At 45.6% G+C, this 16849-nt stretch overlaps 1 protein-coding gene across 1 annotated transcript in view; it reads right to left on the bottom strand.

Annotated features, from left to right (window-relative positions):
* Positions 1 to 14225, bottom strand: part of LOC125425272 (C-type lectin domain family 2 member D-like) — a 29578-nt gene extending 15353 nt beyond the window's left edge. The window contains exons 1-4 of the mRNA XM_048482871.1: positions 14187 to 14225; positions 9886 to 9911; positions 8015 to 8021; positions 6715 to 6719 (exon numbers count right to left, since the gene is read on the bottom strand). Of these exons, the coding sequence (XP_048338828.1) occupies positions 6715 to 6719; positions 8015 to 8021; positions 9886 to 9911; positions 14187 to 14225 (77 nt within the window). The remainder of the gene's footprint in view (positions 1 to 6714; positions 6720 to 8014; positions 8022 to 9885; positions 9912 to 14186) is intronic.
* Positions 14226 to 16849: the final 2624 nt, after the last annotated feature.

Here is a 16849-nt window from a genome sequence, read left to right as displayed (position 1 = left end):
CCTTGCTCTAGTCATGACCCATCTGCAATTTGCTAAAATGAGGGTAGAATTTCAAGGAAATGGGTTGCCAGACGTACACAGGTGAAAAAAGGTTGGGAACCATTGGTTTCCCAGACGTACACAGGTGAAAAAAGGTTGGGAACCATTGGTGTCTAGATTAATTATATAGAGTACTTATGGATAAATAATTTTGGGTTTTTATTATACTTAGATTTCATGTTATCATCGAACGGAAGTTCTAATATCAGACAGAGGATTATAAGCATTGTTTTACACACAAGGTAAAAGGAATTGTCTTTTAAAATTATTTCTGTAAAAATCTTCTTGTTAAAATTAGCAGTGAACAGTATAGTATAGCAATGCATAGCAGGCAGTCAGCAGCAGAAGCTTTCTCTCTGCCGGAACCAGCACTTGCTGTTTGGAGATGTTTTCCGGAGGTCCAGAGTGGTGGCAGTGAGTTCTCAGAGTGCTTTCCTGGGAATCCATGCTACCCTCTGACCTCCAGAGGTTGGAGGGCAGCGTGGATGTGTCCCTCCAGCCCTCCAGAGCAGCTCTGGAAGGAGACGTGAGTGGAGGGGATGCGAAAAGTGGCTCCCTCACGCACGGAGCCACCTCCGGTTCGGCTCCTCCACTCACCTTTCCTTCCAGTACTGCTCTGGAGGGACACTCCCACGCTAACCTCCAACCCATGCGGAGCCGCAGTATAAGGCTGAAAGAGCCGCATGCAGCTCCAGAGCCGCGGGTTGCAGACCCCTGCCATATATGGTCACAAATCACCTGGATCAAAGACTTATGTGGCTATGGCCCACTTTCTAATTGGAGTGTAAGGAATCAGCAAGGTCCAGTCCAAAAGCAACCTTAATAGTTCTTTATTGAGCTGGCTTTCATGATCGTCTACAGGCAATGCAGATTCTAACCTCCCCCCCCTGTCGGGCAGCCGCTTTTACGGGCCTCTATTCCCGCCAAGAGCTGAACATAAACAATTAGCAGTTCCCACCTAACAAACCGAAAGCACAGGTTTCACACAGGGCTATATCACACAGACGGAAAGCAAGGTTAAGCAAGTGATAACAGACGTATTGGGCAGTCAGCCCAACATAGCGAAGGAATCTCCTTCAAGGCCAAACTACCAACTATAATGAAGTCACAACTTTACACGAAGTCCACTTTAATCTACTTCCTATGACCTTTTTGCATTTTACTCAGGGAGTTGCTGGCTTGGTTTTTAATAAGGGACAAAGCAATTAAATACAGGTTCTGCCAAAATGACTCCCATACCAGTGATCTGTGGTCTATGTCAAAGCAATTCTGAGAACCGTTAATTGTAAGAACTTGCCCTACTTAGACATGACTGGTATAAACATATCTTCCTGAAGCATTCTACATTGTCTGTTCACAACCAAGGCACACAATTCAAAGTGGTAGTTGTAAGTCTGAAAGCTCTGCAGAGTCTGGGATGAGAGGATTCACTTGCAATTCATATGTGAATGGGGAGCATTCCCACATCCAGTGGTGGGATTCAGCCGGTTCGCATCACTTTGGCAGAACCGGTTGTTAAAATGGTGCTTGTAAACAACCAGTTGTTAAATTATTTGAATCCCACCACCGGAACCGGGGGAGCATGTTAAATTATTTGAATCCCACCACTGCCCACATCCCATACTCATAGTCACTATTTTTGTGTTTGTATATCTTCCATTTACCACCTCCCATATGTAGTAACTCTTTTTTTTAAACAAAAAGTTTTATTATTACATTATTGCATTAAACATTACATATTAGACATTCTAATAATAAACATTCAAACACAAACAAATCACATATCACATATCACATTGCACATTATACATTACACCCTACTAATTCGACAATGAATCACCGTGGACATTCAAAATTACCCCCTCTTAAAATATACCCTATCTCTTATCTCTTATCACTAATCCCCTTCCTTATTTCCCTAGTCCTTTACCCCTAGTATAATTCCCTTTATTTCACTCTTATGTTCTTATTCTAACTTACCCTTTGTTTATACTTGTACTATTATTGATTTTCTCTAAATATTCCACCTACCCCTTTTGTGCTTGGTTTTCCCTAAATATTTCACCTACCCCTTTTGTGCTTGGTTTGGGCTTCCCCCTGATTCTTCCCTTATCTGATATATAATTATACAAAATGAAGGTATGTCTTTATTCCTTTACTAGCCATTCTAGTTTCGTAACATTCTCAAAGATCATTTCAATTTTATTGTTTTACAAAATTTTGAATAATTCTGTTTTTACTGTCTCGTTCTATGTATTGGATATATTGTGTCCATGTGTCCATAAACCTTTTCCACTGCAAGTCTTTTACGATGGTTGAAAGCTTGTCCAGCTGCATATATGTAGTAACTCTTAATGGTTGTGAAGCCCCCTTTCCCTGCCTCCCAGTCTTTTTTCTTTAACTGATTCTCAGTTGCCCTCAGTATTCCAAAGGAAATGAGCCTCCACAATCATCAGGCCTTTTGGAGAAGGGCAGTGGTGGGATCCAAAAATTTTAATCACAGGTTCCGATGGTGGTGGGATTCAAACAGTGGCGCCGCCGCACACACGCACCTCCAGTCCCTATTGGGCAGGGAGGTTGCTTTAGTAACCCCTTCTCGGCACTCAGAAAAAATTAGTAACCACTTCTAGAGAAGTGGTGAGAACTGGTTGGATCCCACCTCTGGAGAAGGCCATTTCCCTCTCTTAAGTTTACCAACTAATATTTCTCTGCATACCTGTATATGCTCCTTCCTACCTGTGTGTGGTAGGCATCCATTCATGATGCCTGTTTTCAGAGAAAACAACCGGGGGCTTTGAGGAGCTGCAGTGGGGCAGGCACTTCAACTTACCCCTCTTAGAGACCCATTCAAAGGGAGGGAATATGCTGGAGGCCCTATTCTGCTACTTTCATTTATCTACACATCACCCATCCTCTTTACTATTAGCTACAGAGATGATATCTGAAAGCAGAGAATTCCAGTGAAGTTGTGTTATGGATTACAAGGAATGATCCCAACTTGACTGGAGTTCCAATTCTTCCAGCACATCCAAAAGCTGAGTTCCATAACAACTGTCCCCTTTTGATAGACCTGCTTTTCATTCTTTGGCACGACAGCATGAAGCAATAGAAATGAGTTGGTAAATAAGGAATATGCTGGAGCAGGAAAGGGTTGTGGCCTGCTGGTGGACAGGCAGACTAAAGGCCAGGAAATTAACTTCTCAGCTAGACAAAGATGGCCGGTAGCTTCCAGTGGTTGATGCAGTATCAGTGTTTAGACTTCGAAAGCTATTTTCTCACATATCCAGTGATTCATAGAATCACAACTATCAAACTGAATCATAAGCTCCGCTTTCATCCCACAGCTGTTTTCTTCGGCAGGGCCCACTTTGGAAAATCTAAAAAAAAAGGGGGGGGGCATTATTTCTGAAACAGGATTCAGATGCCATTTTGACAGTACGAGATGTTGCAAGAAAACAGTGTTTCCAGGACACTGGCTATAGGATCTACCATCTCCAAACAGAGGCGTACCTAGGCAAACTGGAGCCCTGGTCAAAACCTGAGTTTGATGCCCCCCCCCCCCCCATGGGCGGACACCTTCTCCCACCTTGACTAAACAATTATTTTTTCCACCAGGTCGTTTCAAAGTCACCATCAAATTATAGAACATGCCCCAACTCACAAATCTGAACACAGCAATGGGCCATGCCACATAGTAGAAATATTTTTTTTCAAAACATTTTCAAAATGCTTTCAAAATGTTTTATTACTGCTATGAAAACATTTTATGGTGTTGTATCCAGTCCCCCCAATTGGGGGTACCAGCATCACTTTCAACGTTATTTAAACTGGGAACCCCAGATTCTCCCTTTAAGGTGGATTTAAAAGGAGAATCTGGGCTCCCTAGTTTAAACAAGCGATGCTGGAATCCACACTGAAACAGCATTCTTTTCAATGGTGGCTAAAACCTAGGGATCCTGTGATTCTCCTTTTAAATTCACGCAAAGGGAGAATTTGGGGTCCCTAGTTTAAACAACATTAAAAAGTGATGCCATTTTTGGGGTGGATTAACCCCCACCCTGAAAACAGCATCACTTTCAATGTTTAAACTGGAGACCTCGGATTCTCCCTTTAACGCTGTGTGAGGGAAGTGTTTCCTTTTATTAGTCCTACCTCTCTCCCTCACTCTACACCGGGATTTTCAATGAATGCCCCCTGGCTCTAGTATTGTGAGAAAGAGAGAAAAATTTCCCTCTGACAACATTTTCTACCCCATGCATAATTTTGGGTTCAGGTTCCAAATTTGAGATGAGAGGCAAAAAAACAAAAAAACCCTAGCAAAAAATACTAGCCACTGCTTTTTGTGATCCAAAAATAAATTTCATCTCAGTAGGTAAATGAGAAGGTTGTTTCTGTTGGAATAAGCGACTTCTGCATGCCTGGACACTGGGGGGTGCTGTGTATCTCACTCTAACTGTGATGTTGCCTCTCTTGTTTGCCCTCCTTGTCTGGGCGAGGAGACCGCCCACTAACTTCCTTTCTTCCCCATGCTAGCCTCACTTCTGCTCTAGCCTTTGACCCGAGCGCATGGTCAATGGCAACCTGCTCAGTGGGGCCTTTCCCACTGCAGCATCCACTCACCTCCACACACGTGATGGCGCGTTAGTTGTGCCCACTTGTCGTAGGGAAAGTAATCTCTTTAGACTAGGGTTCTTTCTATCTACCTTTTCTTGGAACAAAGCTGTGAACTGAAGATGATTGAATAAATGTAAGTTTTACCTTTTACATTTATGTCTCTGGAGAAGTTTCTATAAACTGCACTCACACACACTACTGGGCACATCCATGACTCTAAACGAAATCTAACAGTTTCATCCAGTAGGGTTACCAGCTCCAGGTTGGGAAATTCCTGAGATTTTGGGGGTGGAGTCAGAAGAGGGGAGGGTTGGCAGAGGGGGAGGACTTCAGCGAGGTATGACCCCATGGAGTCTATCATCCAGAGCAGCCATTTTCTCCAGGGGAACTGATCTCTGCAGTCTGGAGATCAGTTCTAATTCCTGAAGATTTCCGGGCCCCACCTGGAGGCTGACAACTCTACCAGTGAGGTATAATTATATAATAATCTCACTGGTATTGGCCTGTGCAGTTTTTAAAGAAAGTCGCCATATAGTGGTTCCTTCTGGAAGTACTCACAGTTCTTTCTTTAAGGGGGATCCATCTACCCATTGCCAGGTCGGTCCCTCAGAGTGCTCGGTTCTGAGTCCTAACCAAAAATTTAACTTTGTCGGCATCCTTGTCATGTTCTCTAGGAATGCTGCTCCATGAAAGCAAAAAAGAGATTTCAGTACTGAAGATACATAAGCAGTTCATACACAAATAAACAAGAAGACCACATCTTCTGTAGTTCAGTGCTTAATACCCAGTGATTAAAATGATACACGATCTTTTTCAACAAATCAACTGCAATACTTATTTTGGGACAAGCAAGGTCTGTGCAAAAGGAACGGGCTCCGCTTGAACCAGACGTGAAACATAAAAAATAATAAAATAGCAGAGCAGCATTTAAACTGAGAGGAAATATGACAGAAACTGAAAAGCATCTAACTTTTGAATGTAACAATGTCTAATGTGCAAAGGAACTGAGAAGAGGACCGGGGGGACAGTGATCAGCAAGAGTGGGCTGTAACTCAGCTGAGCAGAAGGCCTCTTACTGAAGAACCCCTTTCTCACTTAGGGGTACATCGTGCAAGCCCCAGTAGCCCCTGCCTGGGCATCCTGATTCGTGGCTTGCTCCAACCCAAACCTCCTAAGGAGATCCTGCCTAATAGGGATAGCTCCCCAGCAGTGGCGTACCTGCCTAGGGACAGGGGGTACCCTATGTCCCTGGGCGCCCCCCATTTGGTCACATGGGGGGGCGCCAACATTTCAGGGTCGTTTGTGTGTTTTTAAATTTTTTAGTGTTTTTTACGTTTCGGCCTGCAGGGGGCAATGGGTAAGGTTAGTAGCACTGAAATTTCAGAGTACTATCCAGATATTTCTCCTGATGATACCATCCAAATTTACAAGCTTGGTTCTAGGGGCAGCAAAGTTATGGGATCTCCAAAGTGTTGGGTTCAACATGGCCATTGTTTTCAATGGGAGATAACAGGAGATGGGGGTTACTCCATTTGAGGGACCATAACTTTGGTCCCCCTGAACATAACTTCATCAAATTCGCGGCATCATAAGAATAGTTACCAGATGATACCCTGAAATTTTGGTGTCACAAGCTTTAAAAATACACCCCTTCCAGGCACCCCAAGAAATTTGCCCAAGATTCTTTGTTTTGCAGTGACTTGGCTCCATTGTTGCCAATGGGGAATTTCTGAGTGTGTAGGGGGAGGGTGGCCGCCCTACATGGTGGGGGAGGGTGGCCGCCCATACGCCGGGGGGGCGCCAAACTCAGGTTTTGTCCCCGGGCGCCAGTTTGCCTAGGTACACCCCTGCTCCCCAGCTCCCCCACCCCTACCATCAGATCAGTTCCCATGCACAACCTATAAGGTTGATAGAGAATGCATGCATTAACATCACTGACAAATGGGGAAGAGGTGGGTGGGAAACTCATCAGCCACTCATTTAGAAAGGGGAAGGCCTAAGACTGGGCCAGGCCTTATATAGGCCCTCCCTGATGCTGTCACGATGTTGCCCACGTTGTGATGTCCCTGCCCTTCTTGGGCATAGCTGCCGGCTGGCCCTCTGCCCTTCTAAGGGCAGAAGCCACAAGGCTCCTCTGTCGCAGCCCTCCTGGGTGGCAATGGTGGCAGCAGTGACTTGCATCTGCTCTTTCTCATAAGTTAGAAAAGAGACTCTTCCTAGCAAGCAAGGTAGCAGCAGAGATGTACAAGGGGAAATGGAGCCCAGAGACAACTCAGTCTCCGGGTGCCCTGCCGCTGAGTGTTGGGCCCCCCAAACCAGAGGTGGGATCCAGCAGGTTCTCACAGGTTCCCGAGAGTAGGTTACTAATTATTTGTGTGTGCCGAGAGGGGGTTACCACCTCGGTGATTTTGGGCCGCCACGATTTTTTGGCTCTAGTTAATGCCTCCTCCGGCCTCAGCAGTAGCTGCAGAGAACTTGAAGCAGTCTAGCAGGAGGTGCACCGGCGTGCGTGGCAGCCTGCGCCTGCGTGTATTCGTTTCCCGCCCAAGGACTGGCGCAGCAGCTGCATCCTTGCCACAGCCCCGCCCAGGAGTGCCCCGCCTCTGGAATGCCTGGCCACGCTCCCGTCATGCCCCGCCCAGCCCCATTGGCACTACACCACAGTTTGAATCCCACCACCATGGGAACCTGTTACTAAAATTTTTGGATCCCACCACTGCCCCAAACCCCTCCCCACGGGCTCCCTTCAGTCCGGCTGCTGCTCTCCCCAGAGCCTGTGGAGAGCATTTGCCAGCCTCCAGCAATGTGCTTTTAAAGGCACGGAGGCCAGGGACGGGGCTATAATATATTAAAGCAATATATTAATGAGATACTGCAGCTAATTTAACAACTAAATTTAACCAGAAAGGTGTTAGAAGATGAAGACTTCATTGTATATTTGTTGATTTCACTGCCAAAAAGTTATGAGAACTTTGTAACTGTGATAAAGAGTAGAGAAAGCTTAACTTTGGTGCAAGTTATTAATGAGCTGAGACACACAGAGAAAGTTTGCTCAAACCACAAATGATTTACAAGCAGAGGTGGGATCCAACCAGTTCTCACCACTTCTCTAGAAGTGGCTACTAATTTTTTCTGAGTGCCGAGAAGGGGTTACTAAAGCAACCTCCCTGCCCAATAGGGACTGGAGGTGCGTGTGTGCGGCGGCACCACTGTTTGAATCCCACCACCATCGGAACCTGTTATTAAATTTTTTTTGATCCCACCACTGTTTACAAGCATTAGGTATCTGCAACAAGAACTCTCTAAGATGCCATGCATGCAATAAAATGGGTCATTGTGCAAGTCAATGCCAAGACCACACTGATTGTCTGTAGAGTGTGCACCATGTGCAACTTAGAACAATGAGCAATACAAGCCAGCATGGTTCCTCCCACAGCAGCAATGTTGAGAGTGAACAAACAGGCTTTATCCAAGAATTTGTTTGTGGTGAAATCTGGAGAAATTAACCAAATCCTTGGATTTTGACAGAGGAACAAGTATTCACCTTTGTGGAGATAAAAACTTGTTCACGTTTCTGGAAATGATAAAGTAGAGCAGAAGAGGTTGACCTTAAAATGTGCTGTGATGAGAGAGATTACTATGACAAACTGTTTATATGTACCCTCACTTGCACATAATTTGATCTGAATAAGTTCTTTAAGAGACAAAGGCTTCTCTGTTTCCTTAGACGAAACATTTAATTTGTTGTTTAATTTTTGATGGCTCAGAACTAGTGATCCAAGGAACTAAGCAAAATGGGGTATATTTTCTGAATTTAGAGAAAGTGAATCTTGTTCAGAAAAGTACTCACAAAGACTGTTTAAACTTGTGGCACAGATCAGGTCATGAAGCAATTGAAGCAATAAAACAACTTGAGAGCCAGACTTTAATGAAGAATATGCAAATTGATAACTGGTCTCAGCAAACAGAGAAATGTGATACTTGTCTTAAAATGAAGGGTGTCAGACCAAGGGCGGCAAAGGAATCAAATAGCCAGAGAGCAAATTGCCTTCTGGAACTTATTCATACCTACCTACCTACCTACCTACCTACCTACCTACCTACCTACCTACCTACCTACCTCTCTCTCTCTCTCTCTTCTATCGATCTTTCGACCGATCTACCGACCGATCTACCGACCGATCTACCGACCGATCGACCGACCGACCGACCGACCGACCGACCGGTCGGTCGGTCGGTCTGTCTGTCTGTCTGTCTGTCTGTCTGTCTGTCTGTCTGTCTGTCTGTCTGTCTGTCTGTCTGTCTGTCTGTCTGTCTGTCTGTCTGTCTGTCTGTCTGTCTGTCTGTCTGTCTGTCTGTCTGTCTGTCTATCTTTTACACCGCCCACCCCCGGAGGTCTCTGGGCGGTGTACAACATTTCAGTATAACACAAATAAGCAAAATAAGCACCTTTTAAAACAGAGACCCCTTCAGGGAGCAAATATTTTTCAAGATGGATGATTTCTTCAAAATATACTGTGAAGTATTTCCTCAGACATAAAAGCAAAGTTCTGAGCAAATTTAAAGCACCTGAGAATGACAGCACCATGGACAGTGCCCATGGAGTATCTGCAGAGCCTGTTCAGCCAGAAGGGGCTCAATCCAGCAGACCCCCCCCCCACAATAAGAGCCCAGGGCAGCAAATTCCCCACTCCATTCAGGGGAATGGCACCCCCAATGCTCTGGCTTTGGATAAGACAGTTTGTAATACTGTAGGCTGACCAGACGTCCCGCTTTTGGCGGGACCGTCCCGCCTTTAAACAATTTGTCCCGCGTCCCGCGGGTTCTTCAAATTGTCCCGATTTTTGGGAGGCTGCCGCACTGCCTTCTGGGGCTTGCCATTTGCCCTGTGACAGGGCCGGCAAGCGGCCCAGAAGCGCGTCATCCCTAGCAACCGCGTGCACTGCCTTCTGAGACTTGCCGTTTCCTGCCCTGTGACAGGGCAGGAAGCGGCAAGCTTAAAACAATCTTGCTCTGAACTCTTGTGGCTGCCCCATGTGCAGCGTCCTCAAATCCCGGATCATCTGGTCACCTTATAATACTGTCAAAGCAACAACATGAGACTTAGTTGTGATTCACTTTTCCTGGATTGTGCCCACTAACATATTTCATTTAGAATACTTCTACAGTACTTCATATGTATATTTATCTACTTCAGGAAGGAAAACCAACCTCTAGAGCAGATTTACTCACCCAACCCCATCAATGTTATTACAGCTCTGATGAGGAGAAGAATTACAGCAGAGAGCACCCCAAGAGTGATTAGATGCCGCCAGATACATTGAGGAGAACCTGTGACAATTAACAATAAACAAAACTCATATCATCTTCCATGTAGGAAGCAACTAGCTGAGAAACAGGAAATACCAAAGTCTTGATAAAACCAGATTCCTTCCATTGTTCAGGCAGTTGAGCTCTATAATAAATATTGAATATGAAATTTTCCATACCTCTTTTGATAAGAATGCAAAATCTTAGTATGCACAATCAGAACATATTTCTCATTTTCAAATTTCAGTTTAGCATTGGCAGCTCCAAGTGGGACTTCCAAAATTATGGCTGATCTCTAGACAACCGAAATCAGTTCTCCTGGAGAAAATGGCTGCTTTGGAAGGTGGACATATGTCCCTGTCCTGGCCAGGCTCCATCCCCAAATTTCCAGGTGTTTCCCAACCTGGATCTGATAACCTTTCCCCTCATCCCTAGCCAATGGCCAAGTGGATCCTGACAACCCCAGTAGTAGTAGGCCTCTTCCAACCATTTTTGTCAACTTCACCTGGCGGATCACCTCCATTCCCTAAGCTGGTTCTGACATCCATTTATTTTAAAGGGGTACAGGATGGACCACTCTGGAGGAAACTCCCAGATTTTATCCCTCATGATCCCCTGCCTTTGCATATATTGGTAGCATATATTGGTGGCAGCGCTGTGATTTGAAAAGCACACAATTTGATAGACCCACCATAAATACTGAAGAAGAAAAGGAAATTTCATAAAAATCTGAAACATTTTACCTCAGGCATCATCTGTTGTAAAAAACAGGCCTACGGAACTGTAAGTGTACAGCTTGTGAGCAACATGGCTTGCTTGATAGAGTCTTTTTATGGTCTTTGGGCCCTTCCCATGGGACTGAAGAAAGGGAGACACTGGCATTTGGCATTTTGGTCCCCCCATGGAATGTTTTTCTTGTTTTTCTCACTGACGACTCTCTATTCTTGTTCTTTTTTCCCCCCTTGGGGCTTGTTTTTGATCATTTGTTTATGATGACTGTAAATCTGGTGGAAAATTTCATTTAAAAAAAGAACACAGGAACGATTTTGAAGTCAATATTGCTTTCATAAAGCTCCTTCCTCGGGCAACTGGGAAGGGAACATCTGGAGATGCCTTCAGCAGAAGAAAATTCCATCACAGCTGCCGCTCGGGCTGCCAGGGTAACCTTGAATTGCCATCTTTAGGAAGGGAAATTCTTGCAAATTTGGGGACAGAATATAAGAAGGGTGGAATGTTGGGAAGAAGCTTAGCAGAGATGTGATGTAGGGTTTTTATCACTGGGTTTAGAGATATCATGTGGACGCTTTTTAAAAACACACTAGTGTCATGTGGACGCTTTTTAAAAATACACTGGGGAGTACAACATCCATGTAGAAAGAGCCCTAGAACTAACAGCAGCACTAAGGAAACATGTAGGCCTTCTTATACAGGGTGAAAGTCAGGCAGTAAATGTTTTAATAAACGAATAAGTGTAGAGAATTATAGACAAAGTAAACAAGACTAGTTTGTAACAGTGCATGAGGCAAGTGTCGGGGGAGGAGGGTGACAACACAAAACAACAGAAACCATGGCTGTGTTTTCTCAGGGCCTTTCCCCACTCGAAGCGATCCCCCCTATGCTGCGCGCCCAGGCATCCCCACGACCCTGCAGAGCGTGGGGTCATCAAAAGGCGCCGTTTTCTCCAGTGCCAGGGATGCCGCGCGCTGAGGGGGTGCGACCGCGGCAGTGTCGGGGCAGCTTCGCTGTGGCCGCCCGTCGTGGGGAGTGCCCGAGGATCCCGCGCTACTTGAAGAGAGTAGCGCGGGGCTTAAGGTAAGTGGGGAAAGGCCCTCAGTTCCATAGTGAGAGCCTGTGAGCAAATCATCATTTTTAGATTCCTAAGAACTGCCGTACAGGTTCAGGCCGGTGGTCCATGTAGTCACATGAACGCCTGAAGTGACCTTATACCGAGTCATGCCACTAGCCTGTCAAGGTCATCCTTCACTACCCTGATTGGCTGTAGCCATCGAAGGTTCCAAGGTCTCTTTCGCGTTATCTACTACATGATCTATTTTTTAATTGGCAACACCAGGGATTGAACCAAAGATCTTGTGTATGCCAAGAACATGAACACACCTGAAACTGCCTTATATTGAACCAGACCCTTAACAAGTACTGTCTACTCCAACCGGCAGCTGTGATCCAGGGTCTTTCATATCACCACCCTACCCATCCATAACCCCTAGATCTCTGGAAATTTGGCAACCCTGTCTGTAGCTACAGAAAAATTCAGATCTGCGTCTCAATTGAATTGTCTAGTTCAAAAATATCCCTCTCAGCAATAAGTTGGATGCACAGTAGTTCTTGTGAATGTTGAACGAACCGCAGCCCATACAAGGAGGTATTTTCATTATCTCCACCAGTTTGCCTTCTGAAGTGTTTCCTCCATCTCCTGAGAACAGCATTTTGGGTGGCACGTTGGGGAGGGGTGTTGCCAATGGTGGCAGAAGCAAAAAGGAACCATTTCACAAGTAAGGCTTCCCTAATGAACTTTGGGATCAAACTGCATGAAAGGTGTGAAACTGGTACTGTTCTGCCCCTCAAGTGAATCTATTTTTGGTGCCCTGTACTTCGCTAGGACATAGTTGGGGAGACACAAGCCAGGTTCAATAGTTCTTACAATAGGTTTATTACTTGAGAGAATCCTAACTCCTCCCTTGGGTCTATCTAAATCAGAGTACTTACTTGTCTTGAGCAGGTTTGAAGCTGTAGACTGTGTCTTGTTTCCTTTCAGTTCTTTCAGTCTTTGTCTAGTTCTAATTACTGTTAAATTTGTGCTCTATGGGCCACCATATACTAATATGTACGTCACGAATATTCTGGTCTCCAACTACCCTTGGCAGCTCACTCTGGCTCATTCCGCACACGCAAAATAATGCACTTTCAAGCTGCTTTCACAACTGTTTTTGCCATTCCGCACAGCTTCAAAGAGCCCTGAAAGCAGCTTGAAAGTGCATTATTCTGCGTGTGCAGAATGAGCCTCTGACTGACTGACTAGAACTAAAACAGGGGACTGCTGGGTAAAGGAAACTGCCTATTGGGAAATGTCTTAAAAGGACAGGCGCTAACTAAAATTCCCTCCCTTAGAAGACTTAACAATGAACTAAAACCATGCTAACTATGGGGAAACTAAAGCTTAATGGGGAAATAACAACAGCCTCTGTGGGGGCATGACAGGTACCTTGTTTCCTAGCTGGAAAATCAGCTCCTGAGGCATCCCTTCTAGCCTGGAGGGTCAGAGTGGTGTAGCCTTCTTCATCCTCCATTATGTTTTCTTGACAGCAAAGTGATGCACCACCAGAAGCTGAAGATGTGTCAGTAACCGGGGATGATAGTCAGACACTTTTGCCTTTATAGATTTTCTCTTCAACCACATCACATCACACAAGATGCAGCGGAAATAAGAAGGGTTTTTTTCATTCTTGGAGAGGACAGGTACAAATACTATTATGTTACCCACAAGCAGAGGTGGGCTCCAGCAGGTTCTCACAGGTTCCCGAGAGTAGGTTACTAATTATTTGTGTGTGCCGAGAGGGGGTTACTAATTGGTGATTTTGCCACGTGATTTTTGCCTTAGTTACGCCCCTCCTCTCAGCTTGTGCTGCATAGAACTTGAAGCAGTCTAGCAGGAGGTGCACCCGGCGTAAAAGCGTGGCAGCTCATCGCGCCTGCGGCTGCATCTCGTTTCCCGCCCAAGGACCGGCGCAGCGGCTGCGTCCTTGCCACAGCCCCGCCCAGGAATGCCCCGCCCCCGGAATGCCTGGCCACGCCCCCGTCATGCCCCGCCCAGCCCCATTGGCGCTACGCCACAGTTTGAATCCCACCACCATGGGAACCTGTTACTAAAATTTTTGGATCCCACCACTGCCCACAAGTGGTAAATGGGCATTTTTAGACACAGGGCTCTGGGCAGAAAAGATTGAGAAGAGTCGAGTACACACACCCAAACACCAGCTAAAGTACCAGATAAAATCTGGATACTAATGGATGGTGCAAGCTAGCCTGATCTCATCAGATCTTAGAAGCTAAGCAATTAGTAGTTGGATGGGAGACCACCAATGGTTGCTATGCAGAGGCAGGCAATGGCCAACCATTTCTGTCTCTTGCCTTGAAAATGGATCATCAAAAGTTGGCTGCAACTTGACGGCACTGTCCACCACCACTAACGTAATTCATTCAAGTACCTGCTCATTTTCACGAGGCTCTGGGACCACAAGCTTCATGTTGCCCAGCCTGTGGTCATTTCCACTTTTCTGATTGCTGGATTGCTCAAATTATGTTCACACGACACTTCTAAAATCCACTCTCCACTTTTCCCTTTGTGCAGTCCATCTGCAAAGTGTATTGTACCTGTGGTACATGATCTTCACTGCACAGTGTCTGAAGTTGTGGAGAATTACAGGGCTGTCTTCAGCAGAACTGTACCCTTCCAAGCCCTTTGGCATCAATGATCTTAGAATAGTTCAGCTCTGCTTAGGATGGGGGTTGTGAAGATTGCTGCAGGTGTAACCCCCATGCTCAGAATGGGTTGACCCAGAAAGGGGTGGAGACTCAAAGCAGCAAGAGGCTGCAGAGCTCATGTAGTTTGGAGGAGACAAGGCTACCAGACTCGGACCTTGGTTGTATAAGCCCTTGTTAAGGTAACTGCAATGTTGTTGGGAACTACCGGGAAGGTAGTTGTTTATTTTTGCTATGTTGTAAATGTTGGAGTTTATTGTTTCAGGTTTTTTTATGTTTGTAATGGGTGAGAGTTCTCCTGGAAACCTTCATCATGTTGAATCCTGTTCATCCAGCCCTTGGAGTCTTCAGGAGCCAACCCACTTGCAAAGAAGAATTGGACTTGGCAGTATCAGTAGACTGTAAATATAAGGACTTGAAAATGCAACCTGAACAGGACCTTGAAGTGTGATGTTAAATGCTGATGTTTGATGTTATATGTTAAGAAAGTAAACCATTTTGTTTTTAAAATGTGTTGTTGCAAACTCATTCCAAGTTCTGCCCCACAGAACCCACAGATAGAGGTTCCACAGGCATCTAGACATTTCCAGAATTCATGCTCTTACTTTGGAAAGCAACACATTAGTTGATCTTTAAAGGGCCACATTTCTCTTTGTGCAGAGGAGCAGAAGTGCCTTGGAGAGGCCTACATGCCACTCATTGCTGGGGCGCATGGGCGGGAGGATGGTGTAGTCATCCAGCTTGTGGGCTTCCTAGAGGCAGCTGCTCAGCCACTGTGTAAACAGAAAGCTGGACATGGTGGGCCTTTAGTCAGATCCAGCATGGCTACGGATCCAATGATCTGCTCTCTTGCCCCAGTGGGGCCCAAGTTTTAAAGGTGAACAAGGGAAATTCTGATCACCATTGGTTTATCTGCTGCTATGACGATGGGTTGGGGAGGGGTTACAAAGCTCAGATGAGGATCCCAACTATTTCTCTGGAAGCGGGGAACATTATAAATCTAAATCCTGACTCCCTTAAACAACTTTGGTTTGATAAGAAGTATTATAGTACTGTAGTTGTGTTACAGCTTTTTGAGTGAAGCCTTATTGGTGAGAAGCAGTGAAATAACCTTTTATTCAGTGTTGGTCTGTACCAGTTTGCTCCTCCGCTCCTAATGGGGCTTTCCGCACTGGAGCAGGAGTTTGGTAAAACTGGTTTCTATCTCCAGGTTCCACTCCCTCAGTGTATCAGCCCTGCAACTCAGCTCAACGTTGTTTTGTCTCACCTCCCCCCCCTCCTCAAGAACTGCGACATCCCTGCCTCAGTTATGAACTGCACCTTTCTGCTGGAACAAAGAGAGTCGATACCGCTTTACCCGAAGCTTCGAAGTCGCATGGACGCGCTCGAAATGCGACACCTCATCCGTTCAACCAATCAGGATGCGCCAGAACGGGAGAGTGCATGTGGCGGGCATGTAACTGTAAACTGTGAAAACTGGGAAAACTGGGGAAAAAAAGAACGCTCCCGTTTCCCATGGTAACACAAGCTCCAATCACGATCAAGGAGCAAAACAGGCACCAAGATGATCCCGCCCACTTAGCTCGGTTCCAGGGGGCCAAGTAAGTTGCTGTGCGGACAGCCTGGAATCGCCCCCCACTGAAGGGAATCGAGTCGACCTTAGCTCCCTTCTGTAGTGCGGAAAGCCCCTATAATAAGTCAGCTGAAGAAAGGGCCATTTCCATTGGGGCCAGAACCACCACAACAACGGCTGCTGGGGCAAGAGAGAGACATGACTCAGTGGTTCATGTATTTTGTGTGCAGAATGCTGCTGTGTAGAAAATGCTAGAAATTTTTTTTCCTGCTCAAGCCCTGTCAATTACAACAGGCATCCTGAGGGTCCATGTTTCCCTTGCCTCCCCCCCCTCACCAAACCAGACCCCTCCTCCCCGCACGTCACAGTCCCAAGTCAAATCAGACTTCCACAGACATTTCCCATAGTGGCTGTGAGACTGTAGAAAAAAATCCCAAGTTGAATTCATTGAACCCAGGCCCAGCTTATTTGAAAGTATCATGTAATTTGACCCCAAGTTACAAGATCCGGTACACTGACTTATGCGTAGTACAGCTTTGGATGTTCATATCATTGGCAGAGACACGACACACACACACCCCAATCCAGTTTGAAATGTTCTGCATTCAGATGGACATACAGATAGGTGGACATACAAAGGCTGTTTCTCCACGGCACAAATAAAAAAGTTTTAAGGCAGGAAAATAAAACATTTCCTTCAGGAGTCCTACGCAACTTTTAGTCCAAAACGTTTATGGAAACGTTTTATTTCACCCGCAAAATGTTTTAATTGGATCCACTAGCTAAACTAACCGTCTCCCCCACCCCCCAAAAAAC

The sequence above is a fragment of the Sphaerodactylus townsendi genome, unplaced genomic scaffold (assembly GCF_021028975.2).
Source record: "Sphaerodactylus townsendi isolate TG3544 unplaced genomic scaffold, MPM_Stown_v2.3 scaffold_25, whole genome shotgun sequence".
Classification (NCBI taxonomy): domain Eukaryota; kingdom Metazoa; phylum Chordata; class Lepidosauria; order Squamata; family Sphaerodactylidae; genus Sphaerodactylus; species Sphaerodactylus townsendi.
The sequence above is the reverse complement of the archived record's forward strand: the minus strand, read 5'-3'. Positions and strand labels throughout refer to the sequence as shown.